At 43.1% G+C, this 17036-nt stretch overlaps 2 protein-coding genes and 1 long non-coding RNA gene across 3 annotated transcripts in view; 2 read left to right on the forward strand and 1 right to left on the reverse strand.

Moving 5' to 3' along the window:
• The window catches only part of LOC122565064 (homer protein homolog 3-like), a 72469-nt gene extending 59986 nt beyond the window's left edge, over window positions 1–12483 (forward strand). The window contains exons 7-10 of the mRNA XM_087976217.1: window positions 2965–3121; window positions 4206–4316; window positions 6082–6162; window positions 6316–12483. Of these exons, the coding sequence (XP_087832343.1) occupies window positions 2965–3121; window positions 4206–4316; window positions 6082–6162; window positions 6316–6513 (547 nt within the window). The 3' untranslated portion in view covers window positions 6514–12483. The remainder of the gene's footprint in view (window positions 1–2964; window positions 3122–4205; window positions 4317–6081; window positions 6163–6315) is intronic.
• The window catches only part of LOC148142481 (uncharacterized), a 156586-nt gene that overhangs the window by 86643 nt on the left and 52907 nt on the right, over window positions 1–17036 (reverse strand). The window contains exon 2 of the long non-coding RNA XR_015751792.1: window positions 12560–12600. This is a non-coding gene — a long non-coding RNA (uncharacterized LOC148142481). The remainder of the gene's footprint in view (window positions 1–12559; window positions 12601–17036) is intronic.
• Window positions 16738–17036, forward strand: part of kxd1 (KxDL motif containing 1) — a 70691-nt gene continuing 70392 nt past the window's right edge. Inside the window, exon 1 of the mRNA XM_087975870.1 lies at window positions 16738–16791. The gene's annotated coding sequence lies outside the window, so the exon portion shown is untranslated. The remainder of the gene's footprint in view (window positions 16792–17036) is intronic.

Below are 17036 nucleotides of genomic sequence, written 5' to 3' on the forward strand. Positions count from 1 at the left end.
AACCACTGCAGTCCTTGGGGAATAGGAACACCCACAGTAGTGTTAGCAAAAGACTTCCAGCAGTTTTACCCAGTGATTGTGAAGGAACAGCAACAATATGGTTCCAGGTCAGGATGGGGTCCAGCTTGAAGGGGAAAAATCGACCTCATGAGCCACCATTCAATAAAATCATGGCCAATCGGACTGTGGCCTCCCACCATCATTGACTCCCTGCCTTTTTAATGAAAAATCTCTCAAACTTGACAGGCAATATATTTAATGACTCAGCTTCCGCTTTTCTCTGGGGGAGAGAATTCCATATATTAACAATCCGCTGAAAGAAGAAATTCCTGCTCATCTCAAGTCTTATCCTGTTTAAACAAGCTGTTCCCTTATTTGACAAATATAGGTCCCTTACAATCATTAACAAAGAAAATTATAATGGGGAGCAAAGGGAAGGCAAACCAATTAAATACATATTTTGCTTCTGTGTTCACAAGAAGGACACAAATAATGTTTCAAAAATATTGGGGAACACCAGGTGTGTAGGGACAGGGAGGAAATCAGTATTCATAGTGAAATAGGGTTGGGTAAACTGATGGGATTAAAGATCGATAAATCCCCACGACCCAATAATCTACATTCCGAAGTACATAAGGAAGTGGCTGTCAAAATAGTGGATGTGTTGGTGTTCACCTTTCAAGATTTTAGACTTAATGGAATGGTAAAAAAGGAGGTAAGGAGAAGCAGGAAATTATTGTCCGGTTAGCCTATCATTGGTAGTAGAGTCCAATGTTGAAGATTTAATACCAGACCACTTGAAAAACAGCAGCGAGATTGGATAGTGTCAGCTTGGACTTACAAAACAGAAATTATGTTTTTGATGAATATACTGAAATCTTTTGAGGATGTCACTAATAAAGTTAATTAAGGAGCTAGCAGCTGTGGTTTACTTGAACTTTCACAAGGCTTTTGGTAAGGTCCCACATAACAGACTAACATGTAAAATTAGAGTAGAATAGAATCGTTACAGTACAGAAAGAGACCATTCAGCTCAGAGTTTGTACTGACCCTCCAAACGCAGACTCCAGCCCCCACCCTAACCTTGTAATCCCATATTTCTAGTGGCCAATCCCTGATCAGTACAGGCAATTTATCATGAACAGTCCACCTAACCTACACACCTTTGGACTATGGGAGGAAACCAGAGCACCCGGCAGAAACCCATGCAGACACTGGGAGAATGTACAAACTCCGCAGTTGCCTGAGGCTGGATATAACCTGGGTCCTTGGTGCTGTGAGGCAGCAGTGCTAACCACTGAGCAGTCATGTTATACATTAAAGTTCGTGGGATTGGGGATGGTGTACTTGACAGGGTTAGAGAACTGGTTGGCAGACAGGAAACATAAGTAGCAATAAAGTGATCTTTTTCCGTGTGGCAGCCAGTTACTAGTATTGTACCGCAGGGATCAGTATTTGGATCCCAGTTATTCACAATATAATGATTTAGATTAGATAACTAAATATAATATTTCCAAGTTTGCAGGCTAATATAAAGCTGGGTGAGAGAGTGAACAGTGCAGAGTTACTTCAGTGTGATTTGGGCAAAGAACAGTAGAGCACAGGTATAGGCCTTTCGGCCCACCAAGACTGCACCAACACATGATGCCTTTCTAAACTGAAAACCTCATGTTGCCTTGTGGTCCATAATCCCTCTATTCCCTGCCTATTCATGTATCTGTCAAGAATGGCTCTTCAACATTGCTATCATATCCACTTCCACCACCTCCTCTGGCTGTACATTCCAGGCAGTCACCACCCTCTGTGGAATAAAAACTTGCCCCTCACATCTTCTTTAAAACTTATCCCCTTCTATCTTAAACCTGTGGCAGCACAGTGGTTAGTACTTCTGCCTCACAGTGCCAATGTTTGATTCCAGTTTGCGTGGAGCTTGCACGTTCTCCATGAGTCTGCATGTGTTTCCACTGGGTGCTCCGGATCCCCCCCACACTCCAACGATGTGCAGATTAGGTGGATTAGCCATGATAAAAACAAGATTATGAGATTAGGGTGGGGAGCTGGGTCTGGGTAGTATGCAAGGTCGGTGCAGGTTCGATGGATCAAATGGCCTCTTTCTGCACTGTCGGGGTTCTATATCCCCTGGTAATTCTCTTCCAAACCATTTATATATTAGGAACAATAGCTGACCCAAAACAGGTTGAGCCCAAAACATTGAATGTTTTCAAGAAGGAATTAGATATAATTCCTAAGGCTAAAGGATTCAAAGGGCATGGGGTGAAAGCAGGAATAGGGGACTGAGTGGGATGATCAGCCATGATCATACTGAATGGCAGAGCAAGCTAATTGGGCGCAATTGGCTTGTTCCTCTTATTGTCTACATTTCTATGTATTTTGAAACTCTTGTCATCTAATTCCTAATTTCCTCATGATGGAAACATACTCTTAGCATCTCTCCTGCCCAGCCCCACCAGAATCTTATGTTTTAATAAAATCACTTCACTCATTCTTCTAAACTCCAAGAATATAAACCTAAACTGCTCAACCTTTCTTTATAAGACAAACATTTGAATTGTTTCTAATGCAGTTATGTTTCTCCTTGAGTAAGGTGACCAAATTATGTCTGGTACTCCAGTTACTATACAGGTCTACACCACAGAAAAAGGCCTTTCCATCCATTGAGTCTGTGCTGGTCAAATAAGCACCTAACTGGTACAGAACTGCCAATGTCCTGGTTGGGGTGGGAATGCTGATTTTAGAGTTGTCTGATTTGTCTGCGAAATGGTTATTGATCTTGGGCTGTTTGCTGGCTTGAGGGAGAGGTTAAAATAACTTCTAGAGGGTCAGGTGCGAACTGTATTCTGCAGATCACTCTTTGTATTGAATCTCACATCCCTCCCACCTCCTCCCATCAATAATCTCACCATTCTGATGTTACTGATACTCTGTCCCTCTCTCCATCTCCAGCTCTATTGGGGAGTCACAGTGGGAGTTGGAGCTGTTTGCACTGCAGGAGAGCAACGCGAAGCTGGTTCAGGCACTGCATGAGTCAAATGTCACTGTTGAGCAATGGAAAAAACAGCTGTCAGCTTATAAAGAAGAGACAGAAAAACTGCGAGACCGGGTGAGAGTCTTACTGCAGGAACGCCTCTGGCTCGGTGGACAGGGGTAATGGAACAGCACTCTTGTCCCCTGGATTTATCCATTCCATGCCAGCTCGGTGCCTGGCCCCTGACATCTCTTTGCATAACTGGAGCCAGATGATCTCTCACAAGCCGAAGAAAAATGTTACTGAGTTAGTGACATCCTTTGCTGCTGTTAATACGAGGTGGACACTAAAATCCAAAGCTAGAGGATCCTAGGACTCTGACTTTAGCAAGCAACCCCCCACCCCCCCCACCCCCAAAAAAAATCACAAACCTGGTTACAGTTTGGAAGTACTGGCTTTTGGAGTGCTGCCCCTTCATCAGGTGGTTGTGGACTATAAGATCATAAGACAGAACTTATAGCAAAAGATTACAGCGTCATGCAACTGAAATGATATTTGAACAAACCTGGATTGTTGTTCAGTTTTCTATCTTTTAGAATGGGTTGCAGACTTCAGTTCATTAATTTGTAAATCCCAGAACTTCATTGAAGTCACCTTCTTTTATAAAGTCTTTATAAAGTCTCAGTAGCACATCACACCTTCTTGAGATAAGTTAAGGTTTTATAACAAAAGATGACATCTCGCTCAGACAATGCATTAAAGGTGTGAGGTTAGAGTCTGTCTGTATCCCAATCTTGAGTCAGACTGGTTCTATTTCCAAAGTGGAATTTACAAATTATTATATATATTGACTGTCTGCAGGTTGTGCATTTTTTGAGCAAAATAGAATATATCTGCAAATATAATTCTGCAAATACAAATTCACCCATAAACTTTTGTGTGAGAGTGTGCATCCCCACAAATTCCCCCAAAGTGAAAGAAGTGCTTTTCTGCTGGTAGCTAATAATTTCTCATTGTTTTCTCTCCCTCACCTTGCCATCTCCAACCCTTTCTATCCTCTGCCTCTTACCCCACATACACCTTTCTCCACCCCTATACCTTTCTCATTTTTCTACCCTTCACTCTTAATCCTGTCCCATCCACTACACCTCACCACTTCTCTCCTTCCTCCTCTCCTACCCCTTTCCCACCCTCTCTCCTATCCACACACCAATTGCAGGTTATTGAGCTCGAATCACAAGGTGAGGCAGTTGTAACAGTTGCAACTCGAAATACGGACCTCAGCCAATCAGTGGAAGAGCTCGAGACGCTGTTAAAGGAAAAGGAGGAGGTAATCTCACCTCTCTGACATCACTGAAACACTCAGGGCAATAATCTCCACAGGAGTCCATGTTGGGACCACAACTATTCACATTATAAGTTAACAATCTGCACAAAGGAACTATAAGGGCATTGTTGCTAAGTCTGCAGATGGCACAAACTTAGGTGGAGGGACATGTAGTATTGAGGAAGTGAGAAGGCTGCAGAAGGACTCAGACAAGATAGGAGAGGGGCAAAGAAGTGGTAATATAATATGGATGTGTGTGATTACGCACTTTGGTAGAATGACTAGAGATGCAAATTGTTTTCAAAATGGGAAAAGGCTTCAGAAATCTGCAGCACCGAGGGACTTGGGAGTTCAGATTCAGGATTCTCTTAAGATTGACATGCAAGCGAGTTGGCAACAAGGCAAATGCAATGTTTGAAATTCAAGATGGGCTAGAACATAAGACAGAGATATACTGCTGAAGCAGTTCAGACCACATTTGGATTATTGTGAGCAGTTTTGGGCACCACAGCTAAGGAACGATATGCTGGTGTTAGAGGGGATTCAGAGGAGGTATAAAGAATGATACCATGGATTATGGACTTATCAGATGAGAAGCAGTTGAGGACTCTGGATCTGTACTGAACGGAGTTCAGAAAGATGAGAGGCAGTCTCATTGAAATTAACAGAATTCCGAGGGCCTGGATAGAGTGGATGTGGAAAGGCATTTCTAGTAGGAGGAGAGATAGAAACCACAAAGTGAAGGGACAACCCTTTAGAATTTATTTTTTTTAAGATTAGTTTCCCTACAGTATGGAAACAGGCCCTTTGGCCCTACAAGTCCACACCGACCCTCTGAAGATTAACCCACCCAGACCCATTCCCCTATCCTACATTTACTGAAGCACCTAACACTATGGGCAATTTAGCATGGCCAATTCACCTGACCTGCACATCTTTGGACTGAGAGGGGAAACCGGAGCACCTGGAGGAAACCCAAGCAGATACGGGGAGAACATGCAAACTCCACACAGTCACCCGAGGCGGGATTTGAACTTGGGTCCCTGGCGCTGTGAGGCTGCAGTGACTGAGATGATGAGGAATTTCTTCAGCCAAAGGGTAGTGACTCTGTGGAACTCATTGCCACAGAGGGCTGTGGAGGCCAAGTCATTGACTGTATTTAAGACAGAGATAGGTTGGCCCTTAATTAGTAAGGGGATCGAAGGTTATGGGAGAAGGCAGAATGGAGTTAAGAAATATATCAGCTGTGATCGAATGGCTAAGCTGACCCAATGGGCTAATTGATCTAATTCCACTCCTATATTTTATGGTCTAATGGTCTCACCCCTCTGAAACATTAAGGGTAATGATCTCATGTCTCTGAATTGAACTGTACAGATCATAAACACTAGCCTGCAGCAGTTGAAACAAAAGGTTGGTTTGAGTTCTATACACTTTGTCTCATTTTGGAAGCCATGCTTTGTCCCTTGGTGTGTGTAAACATGCCATTTGTCTGTGATGAGTTCAGGCTATCTGCATGTTTTGAGTCCTGAGCTGAGCAAAGGAGAGAAACATGATCTAGCAAGAATCCAAAGAGATTTATTGAACATCGGAGTCTGGTATCAGAGTCCAGTTTCCTTGTCCCGTGACATTGTGTTCTCTGTGCAGCAAAGGGCCCACCCCTGGCTCCATCTGTCTCTTGGACCCAGAAAAGTCTGCCCTCCCCCTTGGTAACATGATCTCCCCAGTGTTAAAAACTCTTTGTGCTTGATTATTTTGATTCTCACAGGAGATCCAGATGCTGAGAAGCCAGAAGTCTGATGTAACCGATTTAGAAAGTGACCGGGAGGAAGCCCTGCTCAGACTGCAGGTACAGTCAGAAGTGGAGGTTGGGTTGTGTGTTTGATGCGTTGTCCAGTTCACTTCCTACAAGAGCTCTATAATCAGCAAGTAGACCAGGCTGTGTGCCTGGACAGAGCAGCATCTTACTGAATCTCACTGAATGTTTGACGGTTTTTCTCAGGAAGTTGAGAGCCGGAATGCTGATCTGGAGCAGCAGCTACAGGATGTGGAGCAGACACTGGTTGACTGTGTGAATGATCGAGAGAGGATTCAGTGCGATGCACGAAAGCTGCTGGATATCCTTGACGTCAAGCTTTATGAATTGAACGATTTGCGACATGGTTTAGCTAAAATTGCCGAGAAGGAGGAGAAGTCTTGAAATGTATGACTAGCCTGAGAGCAGCGCATCAATTGTTTCACTTTGATATCCGTTGTTCCTCAATCTCAGCAATCTCCTCAATATCATCAATCACTGATCCCCATTCCCATCATACTACTTTACATTCACTTCTGTTTCACCAACTCAGATGAGGTCACAGGATCTGAGCAGCAATAGCACTGACCTCTCAGGTATTTCTGTAAATCAGCATTTCACCGCCAGGTTCAGAAGGTGCAAATCCAAAGCTGCAGCTTATCCCTGCCGTGGTTCACTCTTGGCTTCCAATCAACTAATTCCTCAATGGCTGTTTTGCTTATATCAATTACCCTGAAATGCTTCTTCTGTTTATTCAAATCTCCTTTCACATCTATAACTGAATGAGCTTACTGGCCATTCAGTAAGTGAGCAAGTGGCCCAATTTCATTCTCAGAAGACACTTTGTTCAAGATGACACAATATGAACTTGATAAAATAAACCAGTCAGCAAGACCTACATCCCTCATTGTAACACTCTGATGTACCCCACACCCTTTGTTGGAACACTCTGATATATCCCCCATCCCTGTCACACATTTGACACTACACCTTGGGTCAGAATTTCAATCTCAAATTGGGTTGTGGGTGTTGGGAAATTGAAAGTATCTGTAACAATGGATTCCTCATTGCTGTAGAGCAGATGATGGCTGCAGTCAGGCAGGGTGCTCCTGGAGAAAGTTCAGGGGCAGCCAAAGGGCCTGCCAGATCTTTAAAAGGAGCTGTCTCTCAGTCACCAGAATAACAGAAAAGCCTTCATGTTCCCTCACCAGCTCTTCGTCTTCATGTATTTCGTCTATTAGCTCAGGCCCCCATGGCCCTACATGCTGCTTATTGCCTAGTTATGATACCTCAAACAACCCATGATCCTATGCCAGGCCATGGCACCTCAATCCCCATTCACCCACTATATAGAAGCATTGAAGGTTGGATGTGTAGAAAAAATGCTGAAGAAATTATTTGTTGATTTTTAAAAAGTTCTCCATATTACAGCCAATAAATGTGTCAAACATAAGAAATGGGATTAAAAGCAGATCAGTTGGTCCCACAAACCTGCTCCGACATTCAATATTATCATGGGCGCTCTGGTTACTCCACATTCCCATGAGCCCCAATAATTGTTCACCCCACTGCTCATCAAGGATCCAACTACCCTGCCTTAAAACGTTCAAAAGTGCTTCCACTGCTTTTTGAGGAAAATAGAAGGCTTACAAGTAATATACATAAGTTGAGTGAGTGGGCAAATATATGCCAGCTGCAGGTTAATGTGGATAAGTATGAAGTTATCCACTTTGGGAGGAAATACTGAATGTCAGAAGATCATATAAATGGTGATAGATTGGGATATATTGATGTACAAAGGGACCTGGGTGTCCTTGTACACAAATCACTGAAAGCAAGAATGTAGGCGTAGTAAGTAGTTAAGAAGGCTGGTTTTCATTGCAAGGGGATGAGAGTAAAGAAGTCTTATTGCAGCTGTACCAGGTTTTGGTGAGACCACACCGGTAGTATTTTATGCTGTTTTAGTCTCTACCAAAGTAAGGATATACAGTGGCAGTTCATCATATAAAGAGAGAGTGCAACCAGCTTTATTCACTGGAGTGTAGAGGCACTCTAATTGAAACACAGAAAATTCTGACATGACTGGACGTGTTGCCCCCCCCTCCCCTGGTTTGGGAGGGGAGTTCTCAAATAAGGGGTCATGGTCTCAGGATACAGGATATGCCATTTCAATTGAGATGTGAAGAAATTTCTTGACTGAAAGGGTGGTGAACCTGTGGAATTCTCTAACACAAAGCTGTGGTGATGAAGTCACTGAATATATTTTTTAAAAAAGCTAGATTTCTAGACACTAAAGGTATCAAATGGCATAACGAGAGACTAGGAGACTACAATAAGATGGAGGATCAGCCATGACTATACTGAATGACTGGACTGGGTTTGATAGGCCAAATGACCTACTACTGTTCCTATTTTGTATGTTTCCAGGCTTTCTAAAGATGACTGACAGTTAACTGTCAAGCTTTCGTTAAATAGTAAACCAGACAGATTGATACATTAATTGGAGGAATGAAACAGGAATGTCTGATATTACTTAAATGGCTACCATGTATTTTATTGATTCATCCCAATGCTATATAAAAAATAACAGGTCATTTACTGTTTCTCTCTCTACAGTTGCTGCCAGACTTGCTGAGTTTCTTCAGTACTTTTTATTTTTAAGCCTTCAAACTGTGTCACTGGTAACTGATTCACCTGCCACTAAACAGTTCATCCTTATTTGTTTCCTTTGTTCTTTAATGGGATGTAGGCATCACAGGCAAGCATGATAGCAGCAGCATTTGTTGCCTATTCCAAGTTTCATTTGAACTGTTTTATGTCTCTCGATCATTTCTGAGGACAGTTAGGAGTCAACCACATTGTTGTGGGTCTGAAGTCACATGTAAACCAGATCATTTAATGGTGGAAGGTTTCCTTCCCTAAAAGACATTATGGATTTATAATAAGCAATGAGAGCTTCATGATCACCATCACTGAGAATGGCTCACTATTCCAGGTTTATTGATTGAATTTGATCAATTTACTCTTTCAATACTCTTTAAAATGTTGAACACTTTAACTAAAACTTCTCTTACTGTTCTCTGTTGTAAAGAGAACAATGTCAGCTTCTTTGGGTCTCTCACATTCACTGAAGCCCCTTATCCCTGGTACCATTTCAGTAAATCACTTCTACATCTGCTCTATGACATCCTTCTTGAAGTAGGGTGTTCAATATGAGACACGTTACTTCAGCTGGGGCTTAGTCAGTGATTTATAGAGGTTCAGCATAACTTCCTTATCCTTGTACTTTGTCTTTTTAAATATAGCACAGGATCCCTTACTTTGTCATTGTACTCTGCTTTAAAGATTTAAATACACACTTCTAGGTCTCTCTCTGTTTCTGCAGCCCTTTTAAAATTGTATAATTTAGTTTATTTTGCCTTTCATTATTCTTCCCACCAAAATGTAACATATCACATTTTTCTGCACTACAGTATATTGCATTGCCTGATAGTCTGTGTCCTTGTGAACTCTAGTATTAGCCGCTTCATTTTTCACTGCAATTACGTTTTGTATTATCTGCAAAATTTGAAATTATACTCTGTATTCCCAAGTGCAAGCCATGAGTACACATCAAAAAGAGCAGTGATCCCAACACCTATCCCTGGGGAACACCAGAGTATACTGAGCCTATGTCCTGTGAATGAATAAGAAAACAACATGCCTCCACTCTGAGAAACACCCACTCACTACAACCATCTACTTTCTGACTTTTAGCCAGTTTCTTGTCCGTGCTGCCAGTATTTCTTTAAAGCCATGGGCTACAATTTTGTTAACAAGCCCATGATGTGGTATTTTATCAAGGATCTTTTCAATGTCCTAGGGTCAAATATCTCTGATTACTGGTTGTCAGTGTCATTTGTATGTACTGTGTTTTTAATGATTCACACAGTTGTTTATGATGTGTGTGCTAAGGTTTATGAATTAATCCCCAAAGGTTCTGTAACCTTGTTTATAGGTGGCAGCAGACTAGTATAGTTAGTAAGTGGTGGAGAACATAGATTTATGTAGCATTAGATGTGTGTTCAAGTTTGATTACTGAGCTGTACATTTTAATTAATGTAGCTCATTGTGCTGTGCAGTTCTGTCAGAGTGAAGTTTGCTTTTATGGAGGATTAGAACTTGGAGCTCAGAATCCCAAACAGTGATTGTCAGGGATCAGATGAAATGGATTGCTGATCTGACCACGAAAATAGATTTAATTAAGTGTCTGATTTCTGCAAGTGACTACATCAACCTGGTCTTTATTTCTTAAATAAACCTTAACCTGTAAAGTTAATCTTGATCTTCTTCCATGTTTCACCAAGTTTATTGAGTCACGTCAAGTAGATATGAGGTTACAGTTTGAGTGGTAAATGTCACCCAGCATTCCTGCTCCTTATCAATACTCAGTGAATTTTAGGTTAGAGAGAGAAGGGAAATTAGGTAGTGGCCCTGCTCCTGATCACTGGCCAGTGACCACTGCTGTGCAATTTAGATTAGAACTGTAATACTGGTTGAATAGTGACTCACCAACATGTTTAACATCTCTCTCTCTCTCTCTATTTTATCTCCATGTTCCAGTCTTCCTATGATGCTATGTTGGAACTCTGCATGAGCTATCAGAGTGAACTGTATCCTGCCTGTCACTGGTATTAGAGTCAGTATTGGTTCACCTGGAACTCAATGCTCCTGGGAACCATTTGCATTTGTTGCTTCCAGTGGCAAAGGAAAAATGTTCACTTTGCTAATCCCCTCATATTTACCAAATTTTTTAAATGATTGGCAGTCTGAAATGATGAACTTCTTTCATTTTCCAAGCCAAAGACTCTCAAGTTGAACACTAAGAATTAGGTTTTTCTTAAAATGTAGAAATAATTCCAAAACAAACCAAAGCTTATCCTCAAACCCCAATCTTCTCACCCACTTGATCCCCGATTCTATAAACCCAATTCTATAAAACACAAGTTGCCACTTCGTCCATTTTTTTAATGAGAAACAAGAACTCCATATTTCTGACAGGCTGAGGGCTCCCTCACAAATTAGGAGCCGAAGTTCCATTCTGACATTTCTCCCATAGTGCAGAACTGTCAGGGAAATGCAAACCATGATCCATTTTCACAGCAGCCAGCAACCATGTTCTTAAAGATCCAGCATCAGAGACAGCCATTTTGACAGCGTCTGTCAAATGATAAAAGTGAGGAGAGAGTGTTGGAGGGGGTATGGGGTAGGGTGCTTGGGGCTAGAATACAAGGTGGCAAGTGGCCCAAGTGAGTGATGCAGTGTTTTAGGGTGGGTTGGGATGGGTGGGAGAAATCTGGTCTGACAGGGGCTGTTCAGGTCCCGAGTAAGTCAGATTCAAAGCAGGGTGGAGTATCAGGTCAGAGACTGGGACTGTAAGTGGTCTGAAGAGGTAAGTATGATGGCAACTAAATTGTTAGGAGTTACATTATATGTTTAAAAGTCTAACTACTCAGAACTATTTACATATTTTCATTGGAATTCTCTAATCTCTCCAATTTAAATGGATACTTTCAAACAGTACCCGCATAGGGGAATTGCCCAGCGGAATATTCCATTTCCAGGGCAATTACTTCAGAGTCTGCTACATGGGAATTGCATTGAGTCCCCAGGTGCAACTCCCAACTACACTGGAACAACAATTATGTCTGGCCTTCATAAAAAGTGGCACCCTCCTTCAGCCATAAATTCATATGGGATCTAAATAAAACACAGTCACCTGGAAACTACATCCCAATCAGACCCTGGACCAATGAGCACTCAGTCAGGCTACACACCAATCATCAAACTTTGTGTTAAAACTCTCAAGATTGTTTAGATCAGAAATTATATGGTATTTATTCCTTGGATAAATAATTAGAATTAATAATTATTATAGAATCACTAGAGGACTTTGATATTTGTATAAAATAAACTGAACTTTGTTAACATATTAGAGATTCATTAAATTCTGCAATTTATAATCAGGACACACATTGAGTACAGTACATAGACTATACATAGCACATCAGCAATTGTGTACATGACATGTATGCAGTATACATGGAGGCAGAATGTGTACTTTAGACAGCAGCAGAGAGGTTTATGTGACATATGTACACAATATGTACGATCTCTGGGTAGTGTATTTGATTATACTAACCGTATTTCATGCATACAGTATCTACAATATTTATATGGAGCAGAACATATCATATCAACACTTAGCATCAGACTGCGAGATTCTAATTTTGACTGATAACCTGTTAATAATCCAGTCCTATATAAGCCTTTTAAAAGTTGAAAGAATTGTAAAGTCTTTCTCTGAACAAACAAATAAAGTGCATCATCAAATTATCCTGACATCTGTTTCTTTCATAATCAAAACTCAGATCTTAAATTGTCAAACATCAGCACAAGGATGATCACTCACCGTGTAATTATTCAGCAGGGTACGGCTCACGCACTGTATAACTGTACAGAGACAATATTTATTCAGCAGGGTAAGAGTTACTTACTGTGTATCTAACAGTAACCTTTACTTCTAGATTCTCCCATAAGAGGCAATATCTCCTCACCTACCCTGTCAAGACCCTTCATTATCTCATATGTTTCACTCAAATTATCTTTTAATCTTCTGAATTCCAGCAGATACCAGGCAAACCTGTACAACGTTTCCAAATAAGACATCCACCCCACTCCCATTCTAGGTATTAGTCCAAAATCATCTCTGAATTTGCCTCCCTCCAAATTGCACAGCTTTGCAATCTCGAACTATTTAGATATGTTTTTCTTAAATTCTTCTCAAAATTGACAATTTCACATTTTCCACACAATATTTACCATTTGCCAGATCTTTATCCTATCACTTTAACATATCCCGATCTGTTTGCAACCTGGTGTCCTCTTCACAACTTACTTTCCTTAGTATCTTTGTGTCAGCAAACTTTGCAACCATATCTCTGTCCTTTCATCCTGGTCATTAATTTCATCAGTGGGTATACAATCCAAGCTAGTTTCGGATGGAATAGGCAGGCCCCTTGCAGAAGCAGAATTGTGGAATAGTGCAAACAGAAAGATTTTTTAAAAATGTCAATACCAGCAGCAGAAGGGGGAGAGGCCTGGGTCCAGGCACAACACCAACAAGACAGAGGGAATAAGGGGGGGGAGAAAGAGCGAGGGTGGTGGAGGAGGAAGGAAGGGAAGGGGAGATGAGAGATGGGAGGATGAACATAAGAACTAGGAGCAGGAGTAGGCCATTCAGCCCTTCGAGCCTGCTCTACCACTCAATAAGGTCATGGCTGTTCTTTTTATGGACTCAGCTCCACTTATAGAGTCATAGAGATGTACAGCATGGAAACAGACCCTTCGGTCCAACCGGCCATGCCGACCAGATATCCCAACCCAATCTACTCCCACCTGCCAGCACCCGACCCATATCCCTCCAAACCCTTCCTATTCATATACCCATCCAAATGCCTCTTAAATGTTGCAATTGTACCAGCCTCCACCACATCCTCTGGCAGCTCATTCCATACATGTACCACCCTCTGCGTGAAAACGTTGCCCCTTAGATCGCTTTTATATCTTTCCCCTCTATGCCCTCTAGTTCTGGACTCCCCGACCCCAGGGAAAAGATTTTGCTTATTTATCCTATCCATACCCCTCATAATTTTGTAAACCTCTACAAGGTCACCCCTCAGCCTCCAATGCTCCAGGGAATTTTCACCATATCCTTTAATTCCTTTCTTTTTCAAAAAAAGTATCAACCTTAGCTTTAAAAATGATTTCTGAAGTAGTGTCAACTATTTCCCTGGGCAAAGAATTCCATAGATTAACAACCCTCTGGGTGAAGAAGTTCCTTCTCAGTTCAATTCTAAACCTGCTTCCTCTAATCTTGAGGCCATGCCCTCTTGTCCTAGTTTCACCCACCAGTGGAAACATCTATTTATATTTTATCGATTCCCTTCATAATTTTATATATTTCTATAAGATCCTCCCTCATTCTTCTAAATTCCAAAGAATATAATCCCAATCTACTCAGTCTCTCCTCATAATCCAACCCCCTCAATTCTGGAATCAATCCTAGTGAACCTCCTCTGCACCCCCTCCAGTACCTGTACATCCTTTCTTAAGTAAGGAGACCAAATCTGCACACACTACTCCAAATGTGGCCTCACCAGCACCTTGTACAGCTGTAACATTACCTCTCTGCTTTTAAAGCAGAGAGGTAATGTTACATTGCTGAAGAAGGGCTTATGCCTGAAACGTCGATTCTCCTGTTCCTTGGATGCTGCCTGACCTGCTGCTCTTTTCCAGCAACACATTTTCAGCTCTGATCTCCAGCATCTGCAGACCTCACTTTCTCCTCTCTGCTTTTAAACTCAACTCCTTTAAGCAACGAAGGACAAAATTCCATTTGCTTCCTAATTACTTGTACCTGTAGACCAACCTTCTGCAATTCATGCACAAGGACACCCAGGTCTTTCTGCAAATCAACATGCTGCAACTTTTTACCATTCAAGTAATAGTCTATTTTCCTGTTACTCCTACCAAAATGTATGACTTCACATTTACTAACATTGTATTCCATCTGCCAGACCTTTGCCCACTTACTCAATGTATCTATGCTCCTCTGCAAAGTTTCACAGTCCTCTGCACACTTTGCTCTGCCACTCATCTTAGTGTCTTCAGTAAATTTTGACACCGTATACATAGTCCCCGACTGAAATCATCTTTATAAATTGTAAATAATTGTGATCCCAACACAGATCCCCGAGGCACACCACTCATCATTGATTGTTAGCCAGAATAGCACTCATTTATCCCCACTCTTTGCTTCCTGTCAGTCAACCAATCCTCTATCCACTCTAATGCTCTACCTCTAACACCATGCATCCTTAGCTTATGCAGCAACCTCATATGTGGCACCTTGTCGAAAGCCTTTTGGAAATCTAGATACACCTAGGGAGACAGAGAGCAGGAGGAAATGGGAAGAGGTTGATTGGGGGGGGTGGGGGGGGGAGAAGGGGGCAGGGGATGGGGAACAAAGACAGAGAATGGTGGAAGGGGAAAGGAAGAGAAAGGGGTGAAAGGGAAGGAGGGCAATAGAACAGAAAGGGTAAAAGAAAAGGGTGGGGAGAAGTGAGGGAATTGAATGCACTACTCTAAAAGTGGCCTGACCTTTTTTTCTTTCAAAAATATACCTTATACATAGAATAAGTAAATCTCTGGTACATGGACAGTTAATGAAGCCACTCAGATCTATTCTCTTTTAACTTACACATGACAAATTAAGTCTTCGATGTTCACCATACTCTGTTTACAGGCAACCTCTTGACCTATAGCTGAGGTGATAGCGGGGCCCAATTACTGAATGCCCCCCCCCCCCTTATTCTTTGGTGAGGGACCTTAAATGGTGGTTTTTCCTCATCGCACCTTGGCAGCAGCTGCCCCAAGCTTCAGTGCCTCCCTCAGCACATGGTCCTGGACCTTGGAATGTGCCAGTCTGCAACACTCAATTAGGGTTAACTCCTTCAATTGGAAGACCAGCAAATTTCAGGCAAACCAAAGAGCATCTTTTACCAAATTGATTATCTTCCAGGCGCAGTTGATGTTCGTCTAGGTGTGCATCCCAGGGAATAGAACCAGAGCACGGCATCCCACAAGTGGCCCAACCAATGTCCTGGATACCGCAACATGATCTCCGAACTGCTTCATTCAATTCACTGACCAATAAAAGTAAGCATATCAAATGCCTTCTTCACGACCCTGACTACCTGTGACTCCAATCTGAAGGAACTATGAACCCACACTTGAAGGTCTCTCTGTTTAGCAGCTCCCCACATCCGAACCATTAAAGTGTATAGGTCCTGCCCTGATTTGCCTTTCAAAATGCAGCACCTCACATTTATCTCAATTAAACACCACCTGCCACTCCTCTGCCCAGCAAATGCAGTCCAACTGGGGAAGGGGGAGGGGAAGAAAGGGAAGGGGAGATGCAGATGCTGTATCGGAGTGGGGGAGGGGACAGGGATCTCCGTCTCCCAGCAACGGCTGGGTCAACCCTGGCCCCGCCCCCTACCACTCGGACCCCGCCCCCTACCACTCGGACCCCGCCCCCTACCAGTCGGACCCCGTCCCCTACCACTCGGACCCCGCCCCCTACCACTCGGACCCCGCCCCACAATCGCTTGGCCCGGACACTCTCCCAAAATGACAGGCGCCATTCTCACGCCATGAACCTTCCGCTTCAAAACTCTCAGCCAGGGCGACGCTACCTATATGACCCCGCCCCACGTTAACCACTGCCCGCCCAACGGAGGCCTGACACCGGCCCTCCATCCGTCACGGTCCTGACGTTCCGGTGACCGCGCCAGTTATCACAAAGGCCCCATGCCCTCAATGGGATGACATGAAACACCTCTCATCCTGACCCCGCCCCTCGGCGTCACAGGCCCCGCCCCTCGGCGACACAGGCTCCGCCCTAGGCGACACAGGCCCCGCCCCTCGGCGACACAGGCCCCGCCCCTCGGCGACACAGGCTCCGCCCTCGGCGTCACAGGCCCCGCCCCTCGGCGGCACAGGCCCCGCCGATTTGGACAGTAAGGACTGCACATGCGCGCCGCCATTTGCTTTAGGAGGCCACGGGCTCCGTGAGAACAGGTTTGAACTTAAATGTCTGTTCAACTGCAAAACGCGAATACTATGCTGCAGACCACTCGTTCTCCAATATATTATCATGCAGTTAAACTAAACCAGAGATAATATTATGTAGCTGTCTCGCTGTATAACACTGGGGTACAGTACTGGTGGGGACAGGTCTGTCACTGTATAACACTGGGGTACAGTACTGGTGGGGACAGGTCTGTCACTGTATAACACTGGGGTACAGTACTGGTGGTGACAGG

The sequence above is a fragment of the Chiloscyllium plagiosum genome, unplaced genomic scaffold (genome assembly GCF_037043375.1).
Source record: "Chiloscyllium plagiosum isolate Xiang-an unplaced genomic scaffold, Cpla_swu_hap1 HiC_scaffold_28, whole genome shotgun sequence".
NCBI lineage: Eukaryota > Metazoa > Chordata > Chondrichthyes > Orectolobiformes > Hemiscylliidae > Chiloscyllium > Chiloscyllium plagiosum.